Source organism: Pinus tabuliformis, chromosome 4_1 (assembly GCF_031772625.1).
Source record: "Pinus tabuliformis cultivar Carrire ecotype Pingquan chromosome 4_1, CPIR1, whole genome shotgun sequence".
In the NCBI taxonomy this organism is placed as follows: domain Eukaryota; kingdom Viridiplantae; phylum Streptophyta; class Pinopsida; order Pinales; family Pinaceae; genus Pinus; species Pinus tabuliformis.
The window spans coordinates 419,497,713-419,518,600 of NC_142303.1; the positions used below are offsets into that span (position 1 = coordinate 419,497,713).

The 20,888-nt window shown below is 36.7% G+C and overlaps 1 protein-coding gene across 1 annotated transcript; it reads left to right on the forward strand.

Annotated features, from left to right (window-relative positions):
• The first annotated feature begins 12,554 nt into the window (after window positions 1–12,554).
• On the forward strand, window positions 12,555–19,450 carry LOC149176093 (uncharacterized). The gene is made up of 9 exons (XM_089419854.1): window positions 12,555–13,087; window positions 13,908–14,020; window positions 14,715–14,829; window positions 15,016–15,077; window positions 15,636–15,687; window positions 15,805–15,916; window positions 16,294–16,392; window positions 16,475–16,584; window positions 18,642–19,450. Exons 1-9 carry the CDS (start codon window positions 12,780–12,782, stop codon window positions 19,213–19,215), a joined length of 1,545 nt encoding a protein of 514 aa, XP_089275980.1. The 5' UTR covers window positions 12,555–12,779; the 3' UTR covers window positions 19,216–19,450.
• Window positions 19,451–20,888: the final 1,438 nt, after the last annotated feature.

Consider the following 20,888-nt stretch of genomic DNA (forward strand, 5'->3'; position numbering starts at 1 on the left):
GGGAAAACCCAGTCAAGATAATTCTTCCTTTCAACAGTATTATTTGAGACTCTTTACCCTAGACCAAGACCAGACTTTCCCTCCACACCATGTTAGCCTCCAAGATCTTTGACCCCTTCCAGCAACTTCGACTAGGCAACATGTAGCTTCCGACAACAACGAAATCTTAGGAGACTTAGATCTCCCAAGCCAGAACACGAAATAGAGAGAGAGGCACCAAAAGTTCAATTTTATTCTTCTCTAGAGACTTCCCCAAACTCACACTTCTTTTGTCCTCCCGGCAACAGACTTTGCACTTCTCCAACTCCTCTTGAGATATCTAACTTGCTTCAGAGAGAGTGGTTCAAATTACTTCAACCTCTTTCAATATATAGGTTTCTTGTGGGTTGAATGGGGTTCCTTAGGCCGACTTGATCTCCCTTAGGCCAACATGATGTGGAGGGTACATAATTCACATTTGACTTGATACAAGACCTTTTTACATGGTTCGAAAGCCCAAGAAGGGTCTCTTCGAAGATACAATGACTTTATAAACTCAGTATTAATCCTAGGAGTCCACAATGGGGACTTTGACTAATATAATAATGACCCAAGCAAGAAACCCATGCTTTAATAAGTCATTGCTACAATAATAAAAAATATTTTCTTTATTATTTTTACAAGTACATTATTGAAGACAAAACATAGTTACATTTTCTAACACTCCCTCTTAACTAGGGAGGTATTCATAATATACATATACAATGGAAGATCTCAAACTATATGAAAACATGAAAAAATTCTAGGCACCGCAAAGCCATGGACTAGATTCCTGACCAGGGAAATCTATCCAACCAGTGTCTCAACAATTTAGGCACCACAATGCCATGGACTAGATTCTTGACTATGGAAACCTATCCAGGTGGGACTAAGGTGGACTCAAGATTTCAGCTCCACTAGGTACCATCAGGCTTACTTTCTAACCACCAACCCAAACATATAGGTGTGTATCCAAAACAAAGCTCAATAAACAACACCACCTTTTCAATTCTGGGATTCCAGACATCAACACAGAGTGTCGCCTTGATGTCTCCCTAGAAAATGCTTCACTCACAAAACCTCAACAAATCTCTTCCATTTCCGTATCATCAATACAATCAACAATATCTACCAAACTCAATAGGTTCCTTAGATATTCGAACTTCTTATTAGGAAGGGCCTTTGTTAGTATGTCTGCTACCTATTCATCTGTCGAAACATACTCTAACTTCACGGTCCCATCCTGCACCAAGTTCATAATAAAGTGGAACTTATTATTGATATGTTTCGTCCTCGAATGAAACACAGGATCTCTAGACATCTTGATGCAACTTTGATTATCATAATTAATCACAATAGGACCCAAAGACTTCTCAAACAAATATGTCAGAAGCTTCCTTAACCAAACATCCTCTTTTACTACTTCACATGCAACCACATATCCTGGCTTGGCACTACTTAATGCAACAAGATCTTGCTTCCTACTCATGCATGAGATCATAGCAACTCCCATACTAAAGCATCCTCTGATAATGCTCCTTTCATCGGTCTCATTGCCACCCCAATCAGAGTCTGTGAAGCCAATTAGCTTGACTTCCTTGCTATCATACTTTAGGTAGTGATATTAGTGCCACTAAGGTACCTCAATATATGTTTGACAACTATCCAGTGATCATGAGGAGGCTCCAACTGAAACTAAGAATGTTCACTGCAAAACATATATATGGCCTAGTATTTACTAGATACATCAATGAACCCACCAACTGTCAATATGAAGTGGGATCCACGAGACTAGAGTTGGAGCTCCTCAATTTCTTAAGGTTGGTCATCATATGAGTAATCATCGTCTTTGATTCCATCATCCCAAATTTCTGCAATAACTTGATGATGTGTTTTCCTTGCCCCAAATATATGTCCCTGGGTCTCTACCATACTTCTAGACCTAGGTAGTAATGTGTCAGTCCTAGATCCTTAATCTCAAATTCAGCTGCCAACATCTTCTTGCATTCTTGAATTCTTCGTTCTACAGCAGTGATGAATAGATCATCCACATATAGCAGAATAATGACAGGCTCATTATTCACAACCTTGATATATATATCCGGATTAGTGGTACTCTTCACGAACCCAATTCTAAGTAGACATGCATCCATTCTTGCATACCATGCCCTCAGTGCTTGCTTCAATCCATATAGGGCCTTCTTGAGTTTGCAAACATGAGAGTCCCTACTATTCACTTCAAATCCTTCAGGTTGTTTGATGTACACTTCCTTATGAATGGTCCCATTTAGAAATGCAGCCTTAACATCCATTTGATGGATATTCCACCCCATTAAGGTAGCCAATGAAACAAACGATGTAATGGTAGTGTACCTTGGTGTAGGTGCAAAGGTTTCTTCATAGTCAATGCCTTCCTTTTGAGAAAAACCCCTTGCGATGAAGCTTGCTTTGTACTTGTCTATACTTCCATCAATAACATGTTTGATCTTATAGATCCACTTCGATGTGATAACCGATTTGTTGCTAGATCTAGGAATGATTTCCAAAACCCCATCCTTCATGATGGGTTGATATTCTTTCTGCATAACTTTATTCCAAACCTCTTCATGCTCAACTTCCTTGAATGCAGATGGTTCGACTTCAATCAATTTTATCATATATGCAACATAACCAGAGTACTTTTTTGGTTTCCTACTTTCCCTAGAGGACCCTTTTGCAGCGTCATGTCCTTCAACATCTTCTAATGTGGCTTTCAACCAATTTGGCCTTTTCCTTGTGGTTGGGATAACCACCGATTGAATAGGCTCACTTGGTCCTTCTTATTCAACATTTGTAGTAGAGTTCTCATGATGAACCTCTTCTTCTTCAAATACATGAAATTCTTCGTCATCAGAATTAATATGAATATCCTTTGATTTCTTGTAAGCTTGATTCTCATTGAATATGACATCCCTGCTTACTTCAATGTGTCTCCTTCCTTTATGTAAATTCTATATGCTTTTGAGGAAACACTATAACCAACGAATATTCCCTTGATGATTGTCGAGTCTAACTTTTTTCGCTTGCTTTTCAGAACATGGATATATGCTAGACTTCCAAATATATGGAGATGATCCACACTCGACTTCTTCCCTGTGAATACTTCTTTGGGTGTAGTATTGTCAAGACTCTTATGAGGACTTCTATTTTGAATGTGCACAACAGTCATCACTGCTTCACCCCATAAGAACTTTGGTAGATCTTGATCAAAGAGCATCGTTCAAATGCCTTCTTCAATTGACCTATTATTCCTTTCAGCCAATCCATTTTGTTAGGGAGTGTAAGGAACAATGAGCCCCCTCTTAATACCTGCATCCTAACAATATGAAATTAACTCCTTAGAAGCGTATTCCCCACCATTGTCAGACCTTAGAGCCTTTATGTTTCTTTCGGTTAGGGTTTCCACTTCAACCCTAAACTCCTTGAACTTATCAAATACTTCATCTTTAGTTTTGAGTAGATAGAGGCATGTATTCTCGAGTGGTCATCGATGAATGTTACATAGTAGAGATGAACTCCAAGTGATTTGTCAAAAATGGGCCCACATACATCCAAATTGTCTAATATTTCTTTAGACTTAGTTTCACTATTATGAAATGGCTTTCTAGTATGATTCCCCAAAGAGCATCCCTTGCACACACCTTCATGATCTAACTTCATATCAGGAATACCATGAACCAATTGACTAAGAGTAGGGATGACCCTATAATGAAGATGACCATACCTTCGATGCCATAGTTCAATGGGACTTATTTCCATATGAACCAAAGCTTGAGGAGATGGAGTGTTAACCTGGTAAAGACTTCCTTCACGCACTCCAATAACCCTAGCTTCGTCAATGCTAGAGTTCTTTCCCCAAACCAATACTTTTCCATCAACGAAAACAATCTTTTCCCCTTTATCTTCTAAACAAGAAATAGAAAGTAAATTCTTTTTCAAACCTGGAACATAAAGAAAGTTGTTGAGATGAAACTTCGATCCATTATCCAGCTTCAATGATGTAGATCCCAGGCCTCTAACAACATAACTTTTGTTGTCACCAAATTCCACTACATGAGAGGATGACTCCTTTGATAGTGTGTGAAGTTGCTTGCTTTTACCTGTCACGTGTCTTGATGCTCCACTACCAATGATCCATGCATTGTCATTGATAAGAGAGCCTATAAGGGCAACCAAGAATCTTTGACTCCTGAATTTGTTGAATAAGTAATTGATGATGTTCTTGATCCATCTTACAGCAGTGTTGTAACCCAATCTCATCAGTTCACCATATAGAGAGAATCCATGCAAACGAAGTGATCTTCGACTTATATTGACCTTAGCTCTGAAACCATGTTGGAAAATCAAAGATATCATATTAGGGTTTGATTCTCCTTTCTTGATAATTACTTGTGAGAGTGTTGGATTCTTTTACTTATTTATTATCTTATCTTTCATCAAGCAATTATACTTGTATGAAGATAAAAAAAGAGACACAAGATATAGGCACATGCCAGGGAAAAACCCCCCTCGTGGGGAAAACCCAGTCAAGATAATTCTTCCTTTCAATAATATTCTTTGAGACACTTTACCCTAGACCAAGACTAGACTTTCCCTTCACACCATGTCAGCCTCCAAGATCTTCGACCCCTTCCAACAACTTTGACTAGGTAGCATCTTTCGGCAACATGCAACTTCCGACAACATCGAAATCTTAGGAGACTTCGATCTCCCAACCTGGACCACAAGATAGAGAGAGAGGCACCAACAATTCGATTTTCTTCTTCTCTAGAGACTTCCCCAAACTTGCACTTCTTTCGTCCTCCTGGCAAAAAAATTCGCACTTCTCTAGCTCCTCTTGAGATATCAAACTTGCTTGAGAGAGTGGCTCAAATGACTTCGAACTCCTTCAATATATAGGATTCTTGTGGGTCGAATGGGGGTCCTTAGGCTGACTTGATCTCCCTTAGGCCGACATGATGTGGAGGGTACATAATTCATATTTGACTTGATACAAAACCTTTTTACATGGTTCGAAAGCCCAAGAAGGGTCTCTTCGAATATACAATGACTCTATAAACTCAATATTAATCCTAGGAGTCCACAATAGGGAATTTGACTAATATAATGATGACCCAATCATGAAACCCATGCTTTAATAAGTCATTGTTATAATGATAAAAATTCTTTTCTTTACTCTTTTGATAAGTACATTACATAATGACTCAAGTACATTATTGAAGACTGAACATAGTTACATTTTCCAACATCTCTTCCTTATCACCCCCCCTCTCTCTCCACCTTTCTCTATTTATTTATTTCTTCTTACCTCTCTCTCTCTCCCCCTCCAACTCCATATATCTTTCCCTCCTTCTCTTCACTCTCTCACATCCTTTCTCTCCCTTTCTCTCTCTTTCTCTCTCTCTCTCTCTTCACCCTCCAACTCTGTTACTATATCCCTCCCTCTCTCCTTCTCTCTCCTCTCACCCATTCTCTCCATCTCTCCTTCTTTGTCTCTTTATCTCAACCCAAACATACACACTCTCTCTCCATCTCTCCCTTGTCACTCCCTCTCTCTCTCCACTTCTAAGTCTCTATGTCTTTCTTCTTCCCCCCCCTCTCCCCCTCCAACTCCATCCCTTCTCCTCTCTGCCTCCCTCTCTCCTCTTCTTTCTCTAGTCCTCTCTCTCGTCCTTCCTCTCTCTCCCTTTCTCTCCTACCTCCCTCTATCTTCCCCCATCTCTCTCTCTCTCTCTTTTCCCTCCAAACCTCTCTCTTCCCCATCACTCTCCTCCTCTCTCTCAAGTCATGTATCTCATCCTCCCCCTCCCTTTCTCTCATACCTCCCTCTCTCTTCCCCTATCAATCTCTCTCTCTCTCTCTCTCTCTTTTCCCTCTAATCCTCTCTCTTCCCCCATCAATATCTCTCTCTCTCTCTTCCAATACTCTCTCTTCTCCCATCTCTCTCTCTCTCTCTCTCTCTCTCTCTCTCTCTCTCTCTTCCTTCCCATCCTCCCTCTTCCCCCATCACTCTCTCTCTCTCTCTTTTCCTTCCAATCCTCTCTCTCCCCCCATCACTCTCTCTCTCTCTCCCTCTCTCCTTCTTTCCCCCCTTCTCTTCATATCTCTTTCTTTGTCTCTTTATCTCACCCCTAAACATACACTCTCTCTCTCTTCATCTCTCCCTTATCACTCCATATCTCTCTCCACTTCTCACTCTCAATGTCTTTGTTCTTCCCTCCGTCTCTCCCCCTCCAACTCCATCTCTATATTCCCCTCTTTCTCCTCCTCTCTCTTAAGTCCTATCTCTCCCTTTCTCTCCTACCTCCCTCTCTCTTCCCCCATCTTTCTCCCTCTCTACTCTCCAATCCTCTCATTATCTCCCTCCCTCTCTCCTTCTCTCCCCCCCCTCCATCTTTGTGTCTCCCTCTCCCTCTCGTACCCTTCTCTCTCTCTCTCTTAATTCCTCCTATCCCCTCTCTTTCAATTGATCTTCATCTCTCCCTTGTCACTCCTCCTATCTCTCCACCTCTATCATTATATGCCTATGTTCTTGCCTCCCATATATATCTAGAGTTAATATATATCATGATTTATTAACGTATATTATAATATAACAAATTTAATATTGTATTAATTAAAAGTTATTAGACTTAATAATATTAATGTTATAACATATTAATATAAATATTATATTTAATAATAATAATATTAATCTTTTAATATTATTATTAGGGTTAATAATATTTTTTTGCATTGTATTAATAATAATTTGGCCCCTAGGCTTCACCTAAATAAAACCTCTTTTTTGAGTGTTCGTAAGTATAAAGAGGTTTATGGAGTAAATATAAAAATAGGTTTTATTTATTTACCATACATCTGGTTTATTTATATTTATATTTATTTATCATATCTCTTTTATTTACCATGGTATTTGGCCCATAGACTTGGTATATAATTAGATGTTGATTTTTGATTCTATTTGATATATTTTTATTTATTTACCATACCACTTTATACCTTTTTTATATTTATTTATTTACCATACCTTTATACATTTTTTATATTTATTTATTTACCATACCTCTTTTATAAATATGGTATTTGGCCCATGGTATTAATAATAATTTGTCCGATGGTATTTGGCCCTTAGGCTTTAGCCGAATAAAACCTCTCTTTTTGAGTTTTCATAAATATAAAGAGGTTTATGGAGTAAATATAAAAAAAAGGTTTAATTTATTTAACATACTTCTAGTTTATTTATATTTTTATTTATTTACCATATCTCTTTTTTTTGAGTGTTCATAAACCTTTTTATATTTTAAATTCATATTGTGGTTATACATAATAATAATTAGATTGATTTTTAAATAGGACCGACATTAGATTAAAAATGTTAAATGTTTACATGTTTACGTGTTCACATGAGATCTACCCCCTCACAATTACAATTTTTAGTAATATTGTGATTTTTTATTATTTAAAACACACTTTTGAATGCATAAATAGATTCAACACACAATTTTTGGTAAGATTGTGATTTTTTATTATTTAAAACACACTTGTGACTGCATAAATAGATTCAACACCCGAAAAAATATTGAGGCACTCTATGTTTGTAGATTAAACAACTTGAATTTTTTATTTTTAAAAATCTTTATCGAAGTTTGGACAAAATTAATTACAAAGAAAAAATATTGAGAAAATGACCATTTTTTTATTAGTTAGACTAAGTTATATCTTATACTTATTGATAAATATATTTATATTTGATATATTTTTTTAAATATTATTATATATAGAGTAACAAGGGTTCTAGAGATGTTATAGTATAATATTGCACTAAAATATTATATATATATATATATGAATGAGAGAAAAAAAAATATAGTTTAAATTTATTTTAATTTTAGATTTATCAAATATTTGTGATCTAATTTCTTAATACTTAAATTTATTAATACATGACATATAATTAAATGATAAATGAAATTTGATTTCTCTTTATACTTGATAAATGTGGATTTAAAATGAGTTTAGATTATTGTTTTATAACACAATATGAGAGATGTTGTTATATAAAGTTATTACAAAAAGAAAGAAAATACATTTTGCATATACACATTAGACATGTGCATTCATCAAGAATCTCTCTGTAGTTCCTTGTGTAGCGTACATTATATTGCTGACAACAACAATCATTGACACTAGTCACAAAAAAGACCTAATCATAAATGAAATGATATTTTAACGTCCACGAGACTAAAATTAGTCTATGGACCATTAGTTCCATGCCTTTTGCCTTTTGCAATTCAATCCTTTTCTTATTCAAATTGATGATCAGTTGGCCCAACCTTCCAACAATCCTTTGGCTGAAAAGACATTGCCAAACCGATGCTAACACATTCCCATGCCAAGAAACCGATGCTAACATATTCCCATAACTTTCTTTGATGTATTTGAATGCATCACATTCCAAAATGAAATGTTTTTCTGATTCCACTGCCCAAGACACGCAAAATGTAGATACATGCTCTTCCCTAGCTTCTTTAGGCCTTTTCCACCATCTTGTTTCACACCAAAGTTGGTGCGAGTTGGTTCTTAATTAAACAAAACTACACATGGATGCAAAAATGGAATATCTACCTCAATGCCTGTCCCACAAATTGCAAGGCGCTAAAGAATTTTGTTATGGAGAAATTTCGTAAACATGTATGGAAAAAAGAGTTGGGTAGAAAGAAGAAGTACTACATTGAGGAATTCAACCCTACTTGTGATCTACAACAAAAAGAATTCATTGGAGGTAGCATTTTGTGGAGGGAAAATATTCTTATTGCTCAATTAAGAACCAACTCGCATCAACTTCAATGTGAAACATGACGGTGGAAAAGACCTAAAGAAGCTTGGGAAGAACATGTGTGAACCTTTTGCACGTTTGGGGTAGGAATTGGAAAAACATTTCATTTTGGAATGTGATGCATTCAAAGACATTAGATAAAGTTATGAGAATATGTTAGCATCGGTTTCTTGACATTGTATTTTCAGCGAGGGGATTGTTGGAAAGTTGAGCCAGCTCATCATCAATTTGAATAAGAAAATGATTGAATTGCAAAAGGCCAAAAACAGAGAACTAATGGTCCCAAATATTTATTTGGTAATTGAGCAATAAGAACCTTTTCCCTCCTCCAATGAACTCTTTTTGTTGTAGATCATGGGTAGGGTTGAATTCCTCAATGTAGTACTTCTTCTTTCTACCCAACTCTTCTCCATAACAAAATTCTTTAGCTCCTTGCTATTTGTGGGACAAGCATTGAGGTAGATATTCTATTTTTGCATCTATTGTTACAAAATCTAAATCTTGATTATTAAAGATAAAGAGAAATTAAGGTATGGATTTACTAATATATGATATAAAATTATATATTGTTAAAATTTGAAATTGAGAATAATCTACCTTTTTACATTTTTTTCAATCCATTTTAAATCTTGATTATTAAAGATAAAGAGAAATTAATGTTTATAAGAAGTTTTTCTGAAGTTTATTCTTTGGTTCGAAACGCTTAGATTTGGAGATCTGTGATTTTTCCTAAAAAATTCTTATAAACATTAGGAATTATAGAAGTTTGTATTAGGGGAAATTAATCTGTAAATTTTAAGAGATACAATATAAAATTATATATTGAATAAAAATTATTGAATTGAGAATAGTCTAATTTATAGACAAAATGACTTTTTTTTCAAAACATTTTTTTGGTTAATTTTAATCAAAACCAATCATTTATTCATTTTTTTTCCCTTTGGAAAATTCGTAATTTTATTCATAAGACAAAATTACATATTGTAGATGTTAAAGAGCATATGCATATGGCCTTTCCTATTTTCACAGGACAAAAATAAAAAATAAAAAATAAAAAATATAACTACTGTTTTTTTCTCCCTTTCTTTTTTTCCACCTTTCGCCAACCTCGAGTGTTGGGAGTGGTCAATATAATGGAAAACTGATTTTCGCTTGTATGAGTGGGAGTGTCTTTGTCAAAATTAGATCCTTCTGATCCATGGGTTCGCTTGATGCCAGTTATTTCCATTTGTGTTACTTGAAATGCTTGGTGCTGCGTAGGATTGCTGGGGACTTCCTCCTCCTTTTGTATGTTGTTCTGGTCCTTTTGGTCCTCCGCTTATGCTTTGTATGTTGCTGTTTCTGCTTTTTCTACTTCTTCCTCCAAGGGGGCTGTATATTGCCATCCTTTTGGCTGTTTCTGTTGTTTCTTGTTCCATTTGGGAGTTTGTTTTGCTTTAGGATAGGCATTGTGGAGGTGTCCTGTTTATAGACATCCACAGCATCAGAAGGCTGCATTTTCGTAGTCTAGTGGTTGTGTCCACTGTGTATTATTGAAATTCAAGTTTATACTTTCTGGTAGTCCCTCACTAAGGTCTACCTCAACAGATATCCTGGCAAAAGTGAATATCCCCCTTGTAATTATGTCATCATCGATCTTTAGGAATTTTCCAAATACATTCCCTATGCTGATTAATACATTGTGATGCCAGAAGTGTAACGGGAGGTTATGCAACTTGACCCAAACTGGCATCTTTGATACCACCATTGTGTTGGCGTCGAATTCTGGGAACGGGGTCATAACTAGTCCTGCATTGCCCCAGAACCATGGTCCCTTATTGAGGATATGTTCCCTTTCCTGTACTGTTCTGAATCTGACTATAAAAAAGCCTTTAGGGCATAAGTATATTTCACAGTCTGGTGACTAGGTATCATAAATCCATTGATGCAAAACATCAGATTTTGGCCAAAACCCATTAAATCTGCATATAACTGATTTGGAATAGAGATCTGTGTACATGTCTTTTACTTTAGGCATTGTGATGGTAAGAGTAGGATTCTCAGATTTTTGTTCTACAATGTAGGGCCCTGGAAGCTCGACCACTGTTGCGGTTTTGGTTTGTGCTTTTTCCTTACCTTTGACTGCTTCCTTGAAGGATCCTGTGCTTTTTGAGCTGGTTCCAACACTTCCACCCCTCAGACGCAGGTTAATTATGATGGTCGAGCCTGCGGTGATGCCATAATCCTGGAGTGTGAGGTTGTCCTGTAAACTATGGCCTGAGCAGATCAGATTTTGTCGACATGCTGGTATACCAAGGTGGTTCTGGATTTTGTTTCTTAGCTCCTGAATCTTCCTCCCTTTCCAGATCCTCTAGCAAATAGTCTTGCCTTCCAGTGTTTTGATGAAGATTTGTATCAGGTCCTCCATATTTGAGTGTGGGTCTATCTGAGGAGGGGTTCGATCTGTTGCCCATGTGCCTGGATATGTCAGATCTAAGCATATTGATGCTTTGTCTGGTTTTCTCTTTGACAGATCTTGTTCTTGATGTGGTGGTAGGTTTGTATAAGGCGCGCCCAGACAGGTGCTCCATACCTTCTCTTGCGCTGTCATGATCGTCGTAGAGGGTTCCTTTTTCCTTCTTATCGCGAGGTCTGCTAGCCGGTGGTAAACAAGGGAGGTTGGACTGTAGACAGCTAGATCTGGCCAGTGTATGAACTGATCTGCCTTCTTTTGGATATCTTTCGGTTGTTTCTAGAGGGAGGCTCGGATGAGCGATCCATAGCAATCCACCAAGTTCAACGTGACCGGGCTTGTGCCAAAGCCTGGGATGCGTAGTGTTGTGACGGCAGGGTCTTCCAGTTTGTCGGTGTCCTGATGGGTTTCTGAGGACTGGTAAACCCTAGCTTTGAAAGGGATGTACCCTTCGTCGACCAGCAAAGGCATGTGGAAATAAGCAGGTAAACCGCAAACGCTAGGTATCCAGAAGGCAACCCTCGGAATGCCATATTTGTCGGCGATCGACGATTTGTAAAAATGAAAGAGATGGGAGGAACATTGACGACGAAATGCTTAAGATTTTCAACAATTCTTTCAACATTGGGAGTGCCATGTTTCACTAGGGGCTCGCAAAGTTCGACAGGCTTCTGGGTGCGGCCGAGATCAAGGAGGGCCATAAGAAAAGTTCCTCCTGTGTTCACTCAGAGAGAAATTTCAAAGTTTCTATCTGGGTCCTAGACTTCTCATCATTTATTCATTTATCTTTATCATTTTTTTTAATTAAATCAAACTTCTATACTTATTTTAAAAAAAATCTAATAATATTAATTTTTCATAAATTTATCGCTCAGTGAAATGATAACCAATTCAACTCTCTCACCCTTTTTATTTTTTTATTTTACCTATTGCTAAGTCAAATTATAACCAATTTAATTCACCCCAAACACCCATTGTCATCATTTATTTTTATTTTTCCTATCACTAAGGACCAATTATAACGAATGCAACTCGAGCACGATAATTTTTTTTCCCTAACTAGATATTTAAATGATTTCATATTTGCCAGAACCCAGCAAAGTAAGAATAGGTAAAATTACTGTTTTCTATGATTAAACCATCACTTTAAATATTTATATAAATCTGGAACATAAAGATTAATCTAAAATCACAAATTTACATCGGAAAAAAACTGCCGAAATAACGGGGCGAAATGATTCCCCTCAGCCCACGTTCTCTCCTCATCAATCGGCGATTCCCCTTTTTACCGATAAATTTTGATGTTATCAGTGCCATGGAGGCTAGTCGTACTGATAAGGAACCGCGACGCGGATTGTTTTAAAAAAAAATGAAATAATTCGATAAACGGGAGGGCCGGCCAACGGTCATTTGTACCCAAGTTTTTGAATTTGAATGTATATATTTAAGGACATGGAGCCGCGAGGCAAACCAAGTAACAGTCATTGGCTTGAGCGCCAGTGGGAGAGGGATATCGCAGCAAAGCAGGTTCAAGGGTTCGAACATCCAGAAGGCTCATTTGGCTTTACAACTTCTTCAGCCATGGAAACCCTTGATCCCCATGCAGATGTTCATTCCGATTCCGAAGATGTTCATTCCGATTCCGAAGATCCCCATCTGGATGCTCATTCCGATTCCGAGGAAGAGGACGACCAGTGCGAGGATCCATCATTTGAATTGCCCCAAGGTCAAATATCCGACGAGTAAGTGATTTCTAGTTTATTCGTATTTTGCTTGACAGGACTTGAACCAGAGCATATTTTTAGAAATCTATAACGTCTGGTTACTTTTAATTTTCGTTGAAAAGAAGCTTTGTATCAAGCATTCTCGTGTCCCAGGGTTGCAGAATTCTTCATTTTCATAATTTTCATGCTGTATTTTTATTGTCCTTAGGTTAGGTTCTGTTTTATACTCGGTCAGCTTACTATTAGGCAGGGTTGGAGCGAGGGTTTCTTTTCGAAGAAAAGCAGAAGATGCGGGCAATCTATCCAGTTGCCATGATAAAATTAATCGCGTTGCGCTTTCTGCACTTCACTGCATTTTCTTTATCATTCACGTTCCATTGGTTCTGTGGCAAGCTGGGAAGGGCTCCTAGTATCGAATCTTGTAGGCACTTTTTGCCCGTCAATCTGAACAAGAATAATTAGTGTAGTGGTAGAAGTCACTGGTCGCTTTGTTCGCCTGGAATCGTATGTTACCCTGCTATCTTTGAATCTTATATAGTTGGTTAATGTATTCCACATTCTTTGACAAAACCCTAGAAAATTGTCCTCTCTTTGAATCTTTCTCATTTATATTTTATTTGGCATTCTATGCATCTTTATGGTCCTGTCCAGCACATTTGGCAAATACACGAATGGATACATCTCCATGTATCCTCCTCTCCTTTTGGTTATTTTTTATGGTCCTGTCTAGCACATTTAGCAAATACACGAATGGACCTATCTGCATGTCTCTTGTTTTTTCTTTCGGGTCTGATAGGCATTTTTTTTTATGCTGCATTGTTGAAACTTAATATGGCAGTGATGAAAGCGGAGAAACGAGCGATGGTGTATTGGAAGATCCAGATGTGCAAACATCAGCTCTAGATAACAAGGACGAGAAGACATATTTAGAGGTTGAAAAGCTCATCGAAGGTTGGTATCACACTTTTCGTTGCTTTTTATTTGGGAAAGTGGATTTATTAGTAAAATATAATCTGCCAACTGTGTTCATGGGATGCGGTTCTGTTCATTGTAACGTGCAAGAATCCATCCTATCAGTTGATCTGCTCGTTCAGTGAGTTGATCCGTATATTAAGTTTTCTTCTAGATAATATAAATCCCCATATTATCTGGGCAAATCAAATTTCATAATCCCTGGGGTTTGTTAATCTGATTCCTGATAAGGAGCTTGGGCTACTCCTGTAATGAAGGCCTAGGTCCCTTCAATGGAATGGTGTTAGTGCATATCTATATTACTAGAAACAAGAAGTAGGAAAACGGCATCGAACAAGAAGTTGGGGCCAGATGGTTTTGGTATAAGAATCGATCTCCCCTGCAGATTCTGCACATAAGAGCTGTTGCCTGTCTTTTTTGTTTTTCAAATTTTATGCATGTTTTGAGAAGCGCCCAAGAAATGATGTTTCTTAACTGTTTCTTGGAGAAATGCCACCCTGAAGAACTTTTATCGTAACATATGTCAATATGCATATGTTGTCTGCATGGTTAGAGGTTGTCAGCAGGCGTATTCTGTCGTTGAAGATCGATTTGAGATTTATGTAGGTATAATTTTTAAAAAATTAAATATTTCAGAGAGGTTTGATGTTGTGTTATTATACAATTTTGACAGGTGGTAAGCTTGAAAAACTGAAAGTGGATCAATGCAAGCTTTACCTCCGAAAGCATGGGCTAAGAGTAACAGGTCGAAAGTCAGTTCTTCTTGAACGAATTCAGGAGCACCTTGAGTATGTGTCACAAACTGAATGCCCTTGTTTGACATGGCTATATGCTTATAACTGTGCTTATTCTGCAAATTCACAGTTTGCTTTTTGAACAAAGAAGGAATATCTTAAACATGGTAGCTTGATTCATATATTACAAAAATACAAAACATCTATGAAGCTCATATGTGCTTGTTTATGACTTATCAGAATAAAGGATGGCAGCGGTGAAGAAAAGTACCCAAAATCGAGTTTTGTGCTGGATTGCAAAGGTGGGAGCAAGACTTTAGAATGCAACTTTCATCCCTTTCTTAGATTCACAGTTCTTAGGGGTTTATTAGTTATAGTTGTAGATTTCATGCTGTTGCGTGGTCATCTAAAGAAAGGAAGAAGATGAAGAGGACTGAGATCCTTGAATAGATTCTTTATGTTTGAAAAATAAAGAAAGTTTTGAATAGTGCAAAATTAAGCAAGCTTTGACTGTCTTTGCTCATTGGATGCACCGGTTTATTTCTCTGAATTGTATGCCTGTATTTTGATCTGTTGATTTATATTATTTTTTGTTGAAGTTCTGCCCAGAGGAGCTGCACTGCAAAGAATGACCTTCATTTGCTTAGAAGCTAGGTCTAAGGCTTATCTATTATGCTAAAGAAGCCCAGGATTTGTGCCCATACTCATCCCTTCTTAATGCATGTCATTTGGGTAGGGACAGACTACAGCAGGGGTGGAACTGTTGACTTCACCAGTGAATCAATGCCCTGTTGGTGATTTGCGTTATATTTTTCCTGTCATTTGTTTGTAAATTTCACATTTTTGTTTATTGTTTCCAGGTGATGCATGCACTGGGGATATTGTTATGTTTGAGCAAAATGTCTATGATATGTAAGAAAAGTCTTCTGAGCTGAAAAAGTTGTGCTGCTGTTCTCTCTGTTAAGGTGCAGAATTGAATTACCATTTGTCAAGTAGCTCATTATGATTTTGGCTAATTATGGTTTTTAGGTATAATGTTGCCGCAAGAAGTTCTGGAGGTCCTTCTATTGGCACTCGTACTGTTGCAGGACGAATCATAAAAGAGAGCTATGGTGCAGCCAAACAGCAGCACACTTTCACGGTGAGAGGAAAGGCTATAGCTAAAACAAATTTCATGACATCAATTGTGGTTGCCATCTTGCACAGCGTGTTCATTGTGCCTAGATAGTTGACAGAACCATGTCTTTGCATCTTTTTTGTTTTTGTTTTTTTGAAGTAATGAAGAAAGGACAAATTTTGAGCCCTATAGCACCTCGAAGGATTGGTTTTTCTTATTTAACTCCAGCTTTGCATCATGTATGTTTTACCTTATACAGAGCAGCTTTTGTCATCCAGTTGCTTCTTTGTGGGTGACCAATTTCCACAAAATAACATTTTCTTAAGTTTGAACGCAATGACTGTTAATTTATAATGATTTATGCTTTTGATTAACTGAAGTATATTTCTTCTATTTTGAAGATTGAAGTTCTATGGAGCAAAGGTGAGAAGCCATTGCTTCCACTACGATCACTTCTTATAAAAGGTCGCAACCTTTACAGACTAAAAACAATGCGGCAGGTGAGTCTAGTCTCTTTTTCTAAAGTTTGAACTGTGGCAGTTCAGTTTTATCTGTTGCTGATTGAAAATTGCCCAAGTGCAGCGGTGGCCTAGTGAAGAAGAGAGGATGAGATCACTTCAAGAGAAGCATAATCGAGGATCTCTTGCTCGTCAAATGCGAGAATTGAGGATCCAAAACAAGGAGCTTGGCAGGCAAGTGGATATTGCACAATTATCATTCTATTCGTTGATTACTACTCCAGTGTGTATTTCTAATTGTACAGAAAATGATAACTGTACCCTTGTCTTCTTGGAATCCAAAGAAATTATTTGTGGGTATGGTTTCTAATAATATCTTCCTCTTACGTTGGTATCTTCTCTTTGCCTAGAATTCCATATTTCTGACAGATCTTTCTACACATGGCTTATTAAGTTATTTGTCTTCTCTTCTGGGATTCCTTGTAAAGGGGTTATAGGCATGGTTTTTGTATAATGTATTATATGGTCTGCAGGCAACCAAAAATTTCACAATTATCATTTTGTTGATTAGTACTTCAGCGTCTATTTCTAATTATACCAATAATGATATCTTTACAATTTCCCTTAAGTTATCATTGTACAGTTGGTTGGCTGGGTTTTTGTTTGAACTTGGGTTTTTCCTCGTGTTGGTATTTTATCTTTACTTAGATATCCCTATAAATGGTGGAGCCTTCTCTCCAGGGAACACTAATGAAAGAATTTTGGTATGGTTATCTTGTTTGATATATATTATATACAGCCTCATCTTCTAGGGACATAGTTGGGTATAAGTTTCCTTTGTTATGTTGGTATCAGTGGTGGATGCTTCTATTCATATAAATGGTGGAGCCTTTTCTTCAGGGAACACTAATGAAAGAATTTTGGCACGGTTTTCAATATATGCTTTATTATCTTGTTTGATATATACAGCCTTGTCTTCTAGGGACATAGTTGGGTATAAGTTTCTTCTGTTATGTTGGTATTAGTGGTGGATCCTTCTATACATAGCTTTTCTGTCTTCTCTGCAAGGAACCCTAGTGAAGGCAGGGCTTGCAGTATATGCTCTGTTATTTTGTCATTCAATTTATAAGAATTTGCTTTGTTTATTTGAATCATATTATGTTATTGTGTACTTTCATATAAGCAGTGGTTTGTCCATTTTCTATTCCAGGAACGCAAAATAATGGTTTCTGGGCATCCTTGGAATATTTGCTCCACTTCTTGGGCAGATATCTTGTTGGATTTTACTCCCTGTTTTCCCATTGCTTTTGCTTGCAGAAAAACAATGGCTTCCTTGTTTTCCAAGAACTCAAATGAAGAGGTATCAAGACTTGAAATCAATGCTACCTCTACTGCAGTCTGCACCTAGTATTGTCTCTCTGGAACTGTTAAAATTTTCACTCTGTAGTCGAGCAGCAAGCCATTTTATGTGGGCTTGCTTTAAACTTAGAATGAAAGAAAGTGTACTTTTAGTGTGAAGTCCTAAGACTGATTAGCTGGTATTAACTTTGAAAGCATAGTTTCTCCTCTCATCCTATTACATGAATGGATAGACTCAGTAGAACCCTCCTTTTCTAGCTTTCTGTTCTCTTTTTCACTTTACATTGGCAATTAACCAGATAGTCTAAAGCAAACTTAAGCCCCATTACAAAAGCAGTATTACAGAATTAGTCACATGACATTCACATAAAAGTGTCATGTAAAATAAAAACGTTGTATACTTGCAGTGGCATGAATTGTATGTCCTCTCCTACATGGTACCTCAAATGGATGCCTGCTGCATCAATGTAAGTTGCAAAAAGCTTCCGCATTGCTTTAACACTCTCTTTTGGACGCTGGACCCTCAGAATGAAAGGCCACATTGCTAAAATGGAATATATTAATGACTGATATAACACATTGCTATTTGAAAGAACTCTTAAGATTCTCCGATCTCAGTCTTTGATTCGGTACTCAGGATTCTAGGATCGTGACACCTTTGGATACCGTTGTTAAAGATAGAGGAATGCATTTATTTCCTGACCTTTTTGAGGGCCAAGGCTGACATGTTTGAATTTGAGTTATACTCGAAAAAAGTAATTACAAGTTTAGTGGATCTGAAAATGTACATAGTGAGTACTTCCCACAAACCCTAGGTACTTTTTAGAAGCAGAAAATTGCATATGGTATTTATGATTTTGGTTCTTTGTCCCAGTTTATTTTTTGTAAAATAATAAAATCATCATGTTACTGATATTTGCAATTCATTTCAGACCGCGGCAAGTCACCAGACGCAAACAAAAAGAAACAGTTCCAGTCTCAAGTGAAATTGTCCATAATGACTCTGATAAGACATCATCTCAGTCTGCTCAGAGATGTGATGTAATGTCCTTACCAATGCATGAACTGAATATTGGCAATAATATACAGAAACAATTACCAGTGCAAAATGAGGGGAATTTGAATCATGGCAACTCTCACAAGATTCAGTCTTCATATCCAACCTATAACTATTCAGGATATTCTGGTAAATATCCTGCAGGATATTCTGGTCAATATCCTGCAGGATATTCTGGTAAATATTCATATGGCATTCCTTCAGCTGCAGGCACCGGTGACTCAAATTATGGTCTCTTTGCAACATCCAGCACTGGACATGCAAAGTCAGGCTTCTGCGACATGGGACCTCGTGTTCAGGACACTTCAACACAGCAATCTCTATTCCCGCGTGAACCATGTAGGTACTTTCTGAAGGGAAGATGTACTTTTGGTGACCGCTGTAAGTTTTCCCACGTTTTGAATTACAATTACAACCTGAGCAAAGAAAATTATCCACCACGGAGATAATTGATTGGTGTCACCTATTATCCAATTGCAGTTTTGCAGTCATTGTCCAATGGCATTTGAGTTTTGCTCTGTATGTAAATATTTGGTTGATTTATCGTTTTCTACGAATTGGTTAATTTCTCAATAGAGAGAAATGAGAGGAGCTAGCGTCAAAGGTGATTTCTGAATGGAAGATGTACTTTTGGTGACCGCTGTAAGTTTTCCCATGTTTTGAATTACAATTACAACCTGAGCAGTTGCAGCCATTCGTTGTATGGCATTTGAGTTTTGCTTTGTATGTAAAAACTTGGTTAATTTCCCAATGAGAGGAGGTATTAAAGCCATAGAAACTAAGGTGATCTAGCATCAAAGGTGATTTACGAGGTCAGGCAGCTCATAAATAATCAATCTGTCAAATTGAATCCGTTTGCTGAGAATTCAGTTGTCAAATTGAATCTGTTTACTGAATTTCTACGAGATATTTATCTTCTTAATTTGGATGTAATATTCACTTGCTTATTTATGTTCCTTATACTTGCTTAGGTCATAATTTTAATACACTGAAAGCATTATCATTTTCCATAGTTCTATGTGTCCTTGTAATGTCCCAAACTAGATTTTGCAATAATCTTTGCCATCTAGACATTTTTAACCACTACTTTGTAAAATGACATTGCCAATGATTTTCTGCTAATTATTAATGTAAGTAATTTCGTAAACATATTGCACACAATTTAACATGAAAACCCGCTAAAACACCACCAAAATGGCACAAATGGCTAAATATATAAATGGCTGACCAAGACCTCTCCAATGAATTTGTTGATGCCCTTCGTATACTTGTTAAGATTAAATCCACAAATTGACCTAGTGAGGATTCTAAGTGCTTCCTCCTTGAAGACTAGCTCAAGAGTAACTCGGGGTGGAGTCTTTCATCACTGAAGACCTAAGTCACCTGACACGAGGATTCGGGGTTCGTAGGATACGGGGATTCGAGAGTCGGATTCAGACACGTTGACTCTCTGGAACAGAACACACAGGATTTGTTATATATATATATATATTAAAAATTAGATATTTCTTGCACAAATTCTCATTAATGATACAAATTCATTGATTTTAAACATAGATCATATAGATGTTAGTTTTACTGTTTACAAAGTTAGTAATAGTAACATTATAGCAATTAGCATGCATAGTATGATCTTTTTCGCTCCCAAGGGGAACAAATAAGATGCTATCATTCTCTACAGGAAACACTACTCTTTGATCGCTTCAGAAAATTCCTCTACAAATATTAGTGCAACAAAACCTAATTACTTGCTCCGATGTTTTTTCGGTAATTTAATTACATATTAAATTACTTACATTAAAATATCAATCCTCGCTTATTTATTTTTTTAAAAATAGTAATATTAAATAATATTTAAATTTAAATTTAAATTTTATTAATTTTCAAAATTTAACGGTTTATAAAATTTTCAACTTTCAAATTGTTTATTGTAAATAGTTGTGTTGAACATATGCTGCATTTTCAAATTGTTTATTGTAACTAATTATGTTAGACATATGCATTTTTTTAAAATATACGCTTAGTTTTAATTGTTCTCACCAATTATCACAATATGAAAATTATATATTTAGTTTAAACAATCAACAAATTATCATACACAATACATTTATTGCCAATATTA

Excerpts from the sequence above, each read along its gene's own strand:
- LOC149176093 (XM_089419854.1), top strand. The coding sequence starts at position 12,780 with ATGTATATATTTAAGGACATGGAGCCGCGAGGCAAACCAAGTAACAGT. Across the intron at positions 15,078-15,635 it reads TTTTGTGCTGGATTGCAAAG|GTGATGCATGCACTGGGGAT; the intron begins GTGGGAGCAAGA and ends TATTGTTTCCAG. Across the intron at positions 16,585-18,641 it reads CAAAACAAGGAGCTTGGCAG|ACCGCGGCAAGTCACCAGAC; the intron begins GCAAGTGGATAT and ends AATTCATTTCAG.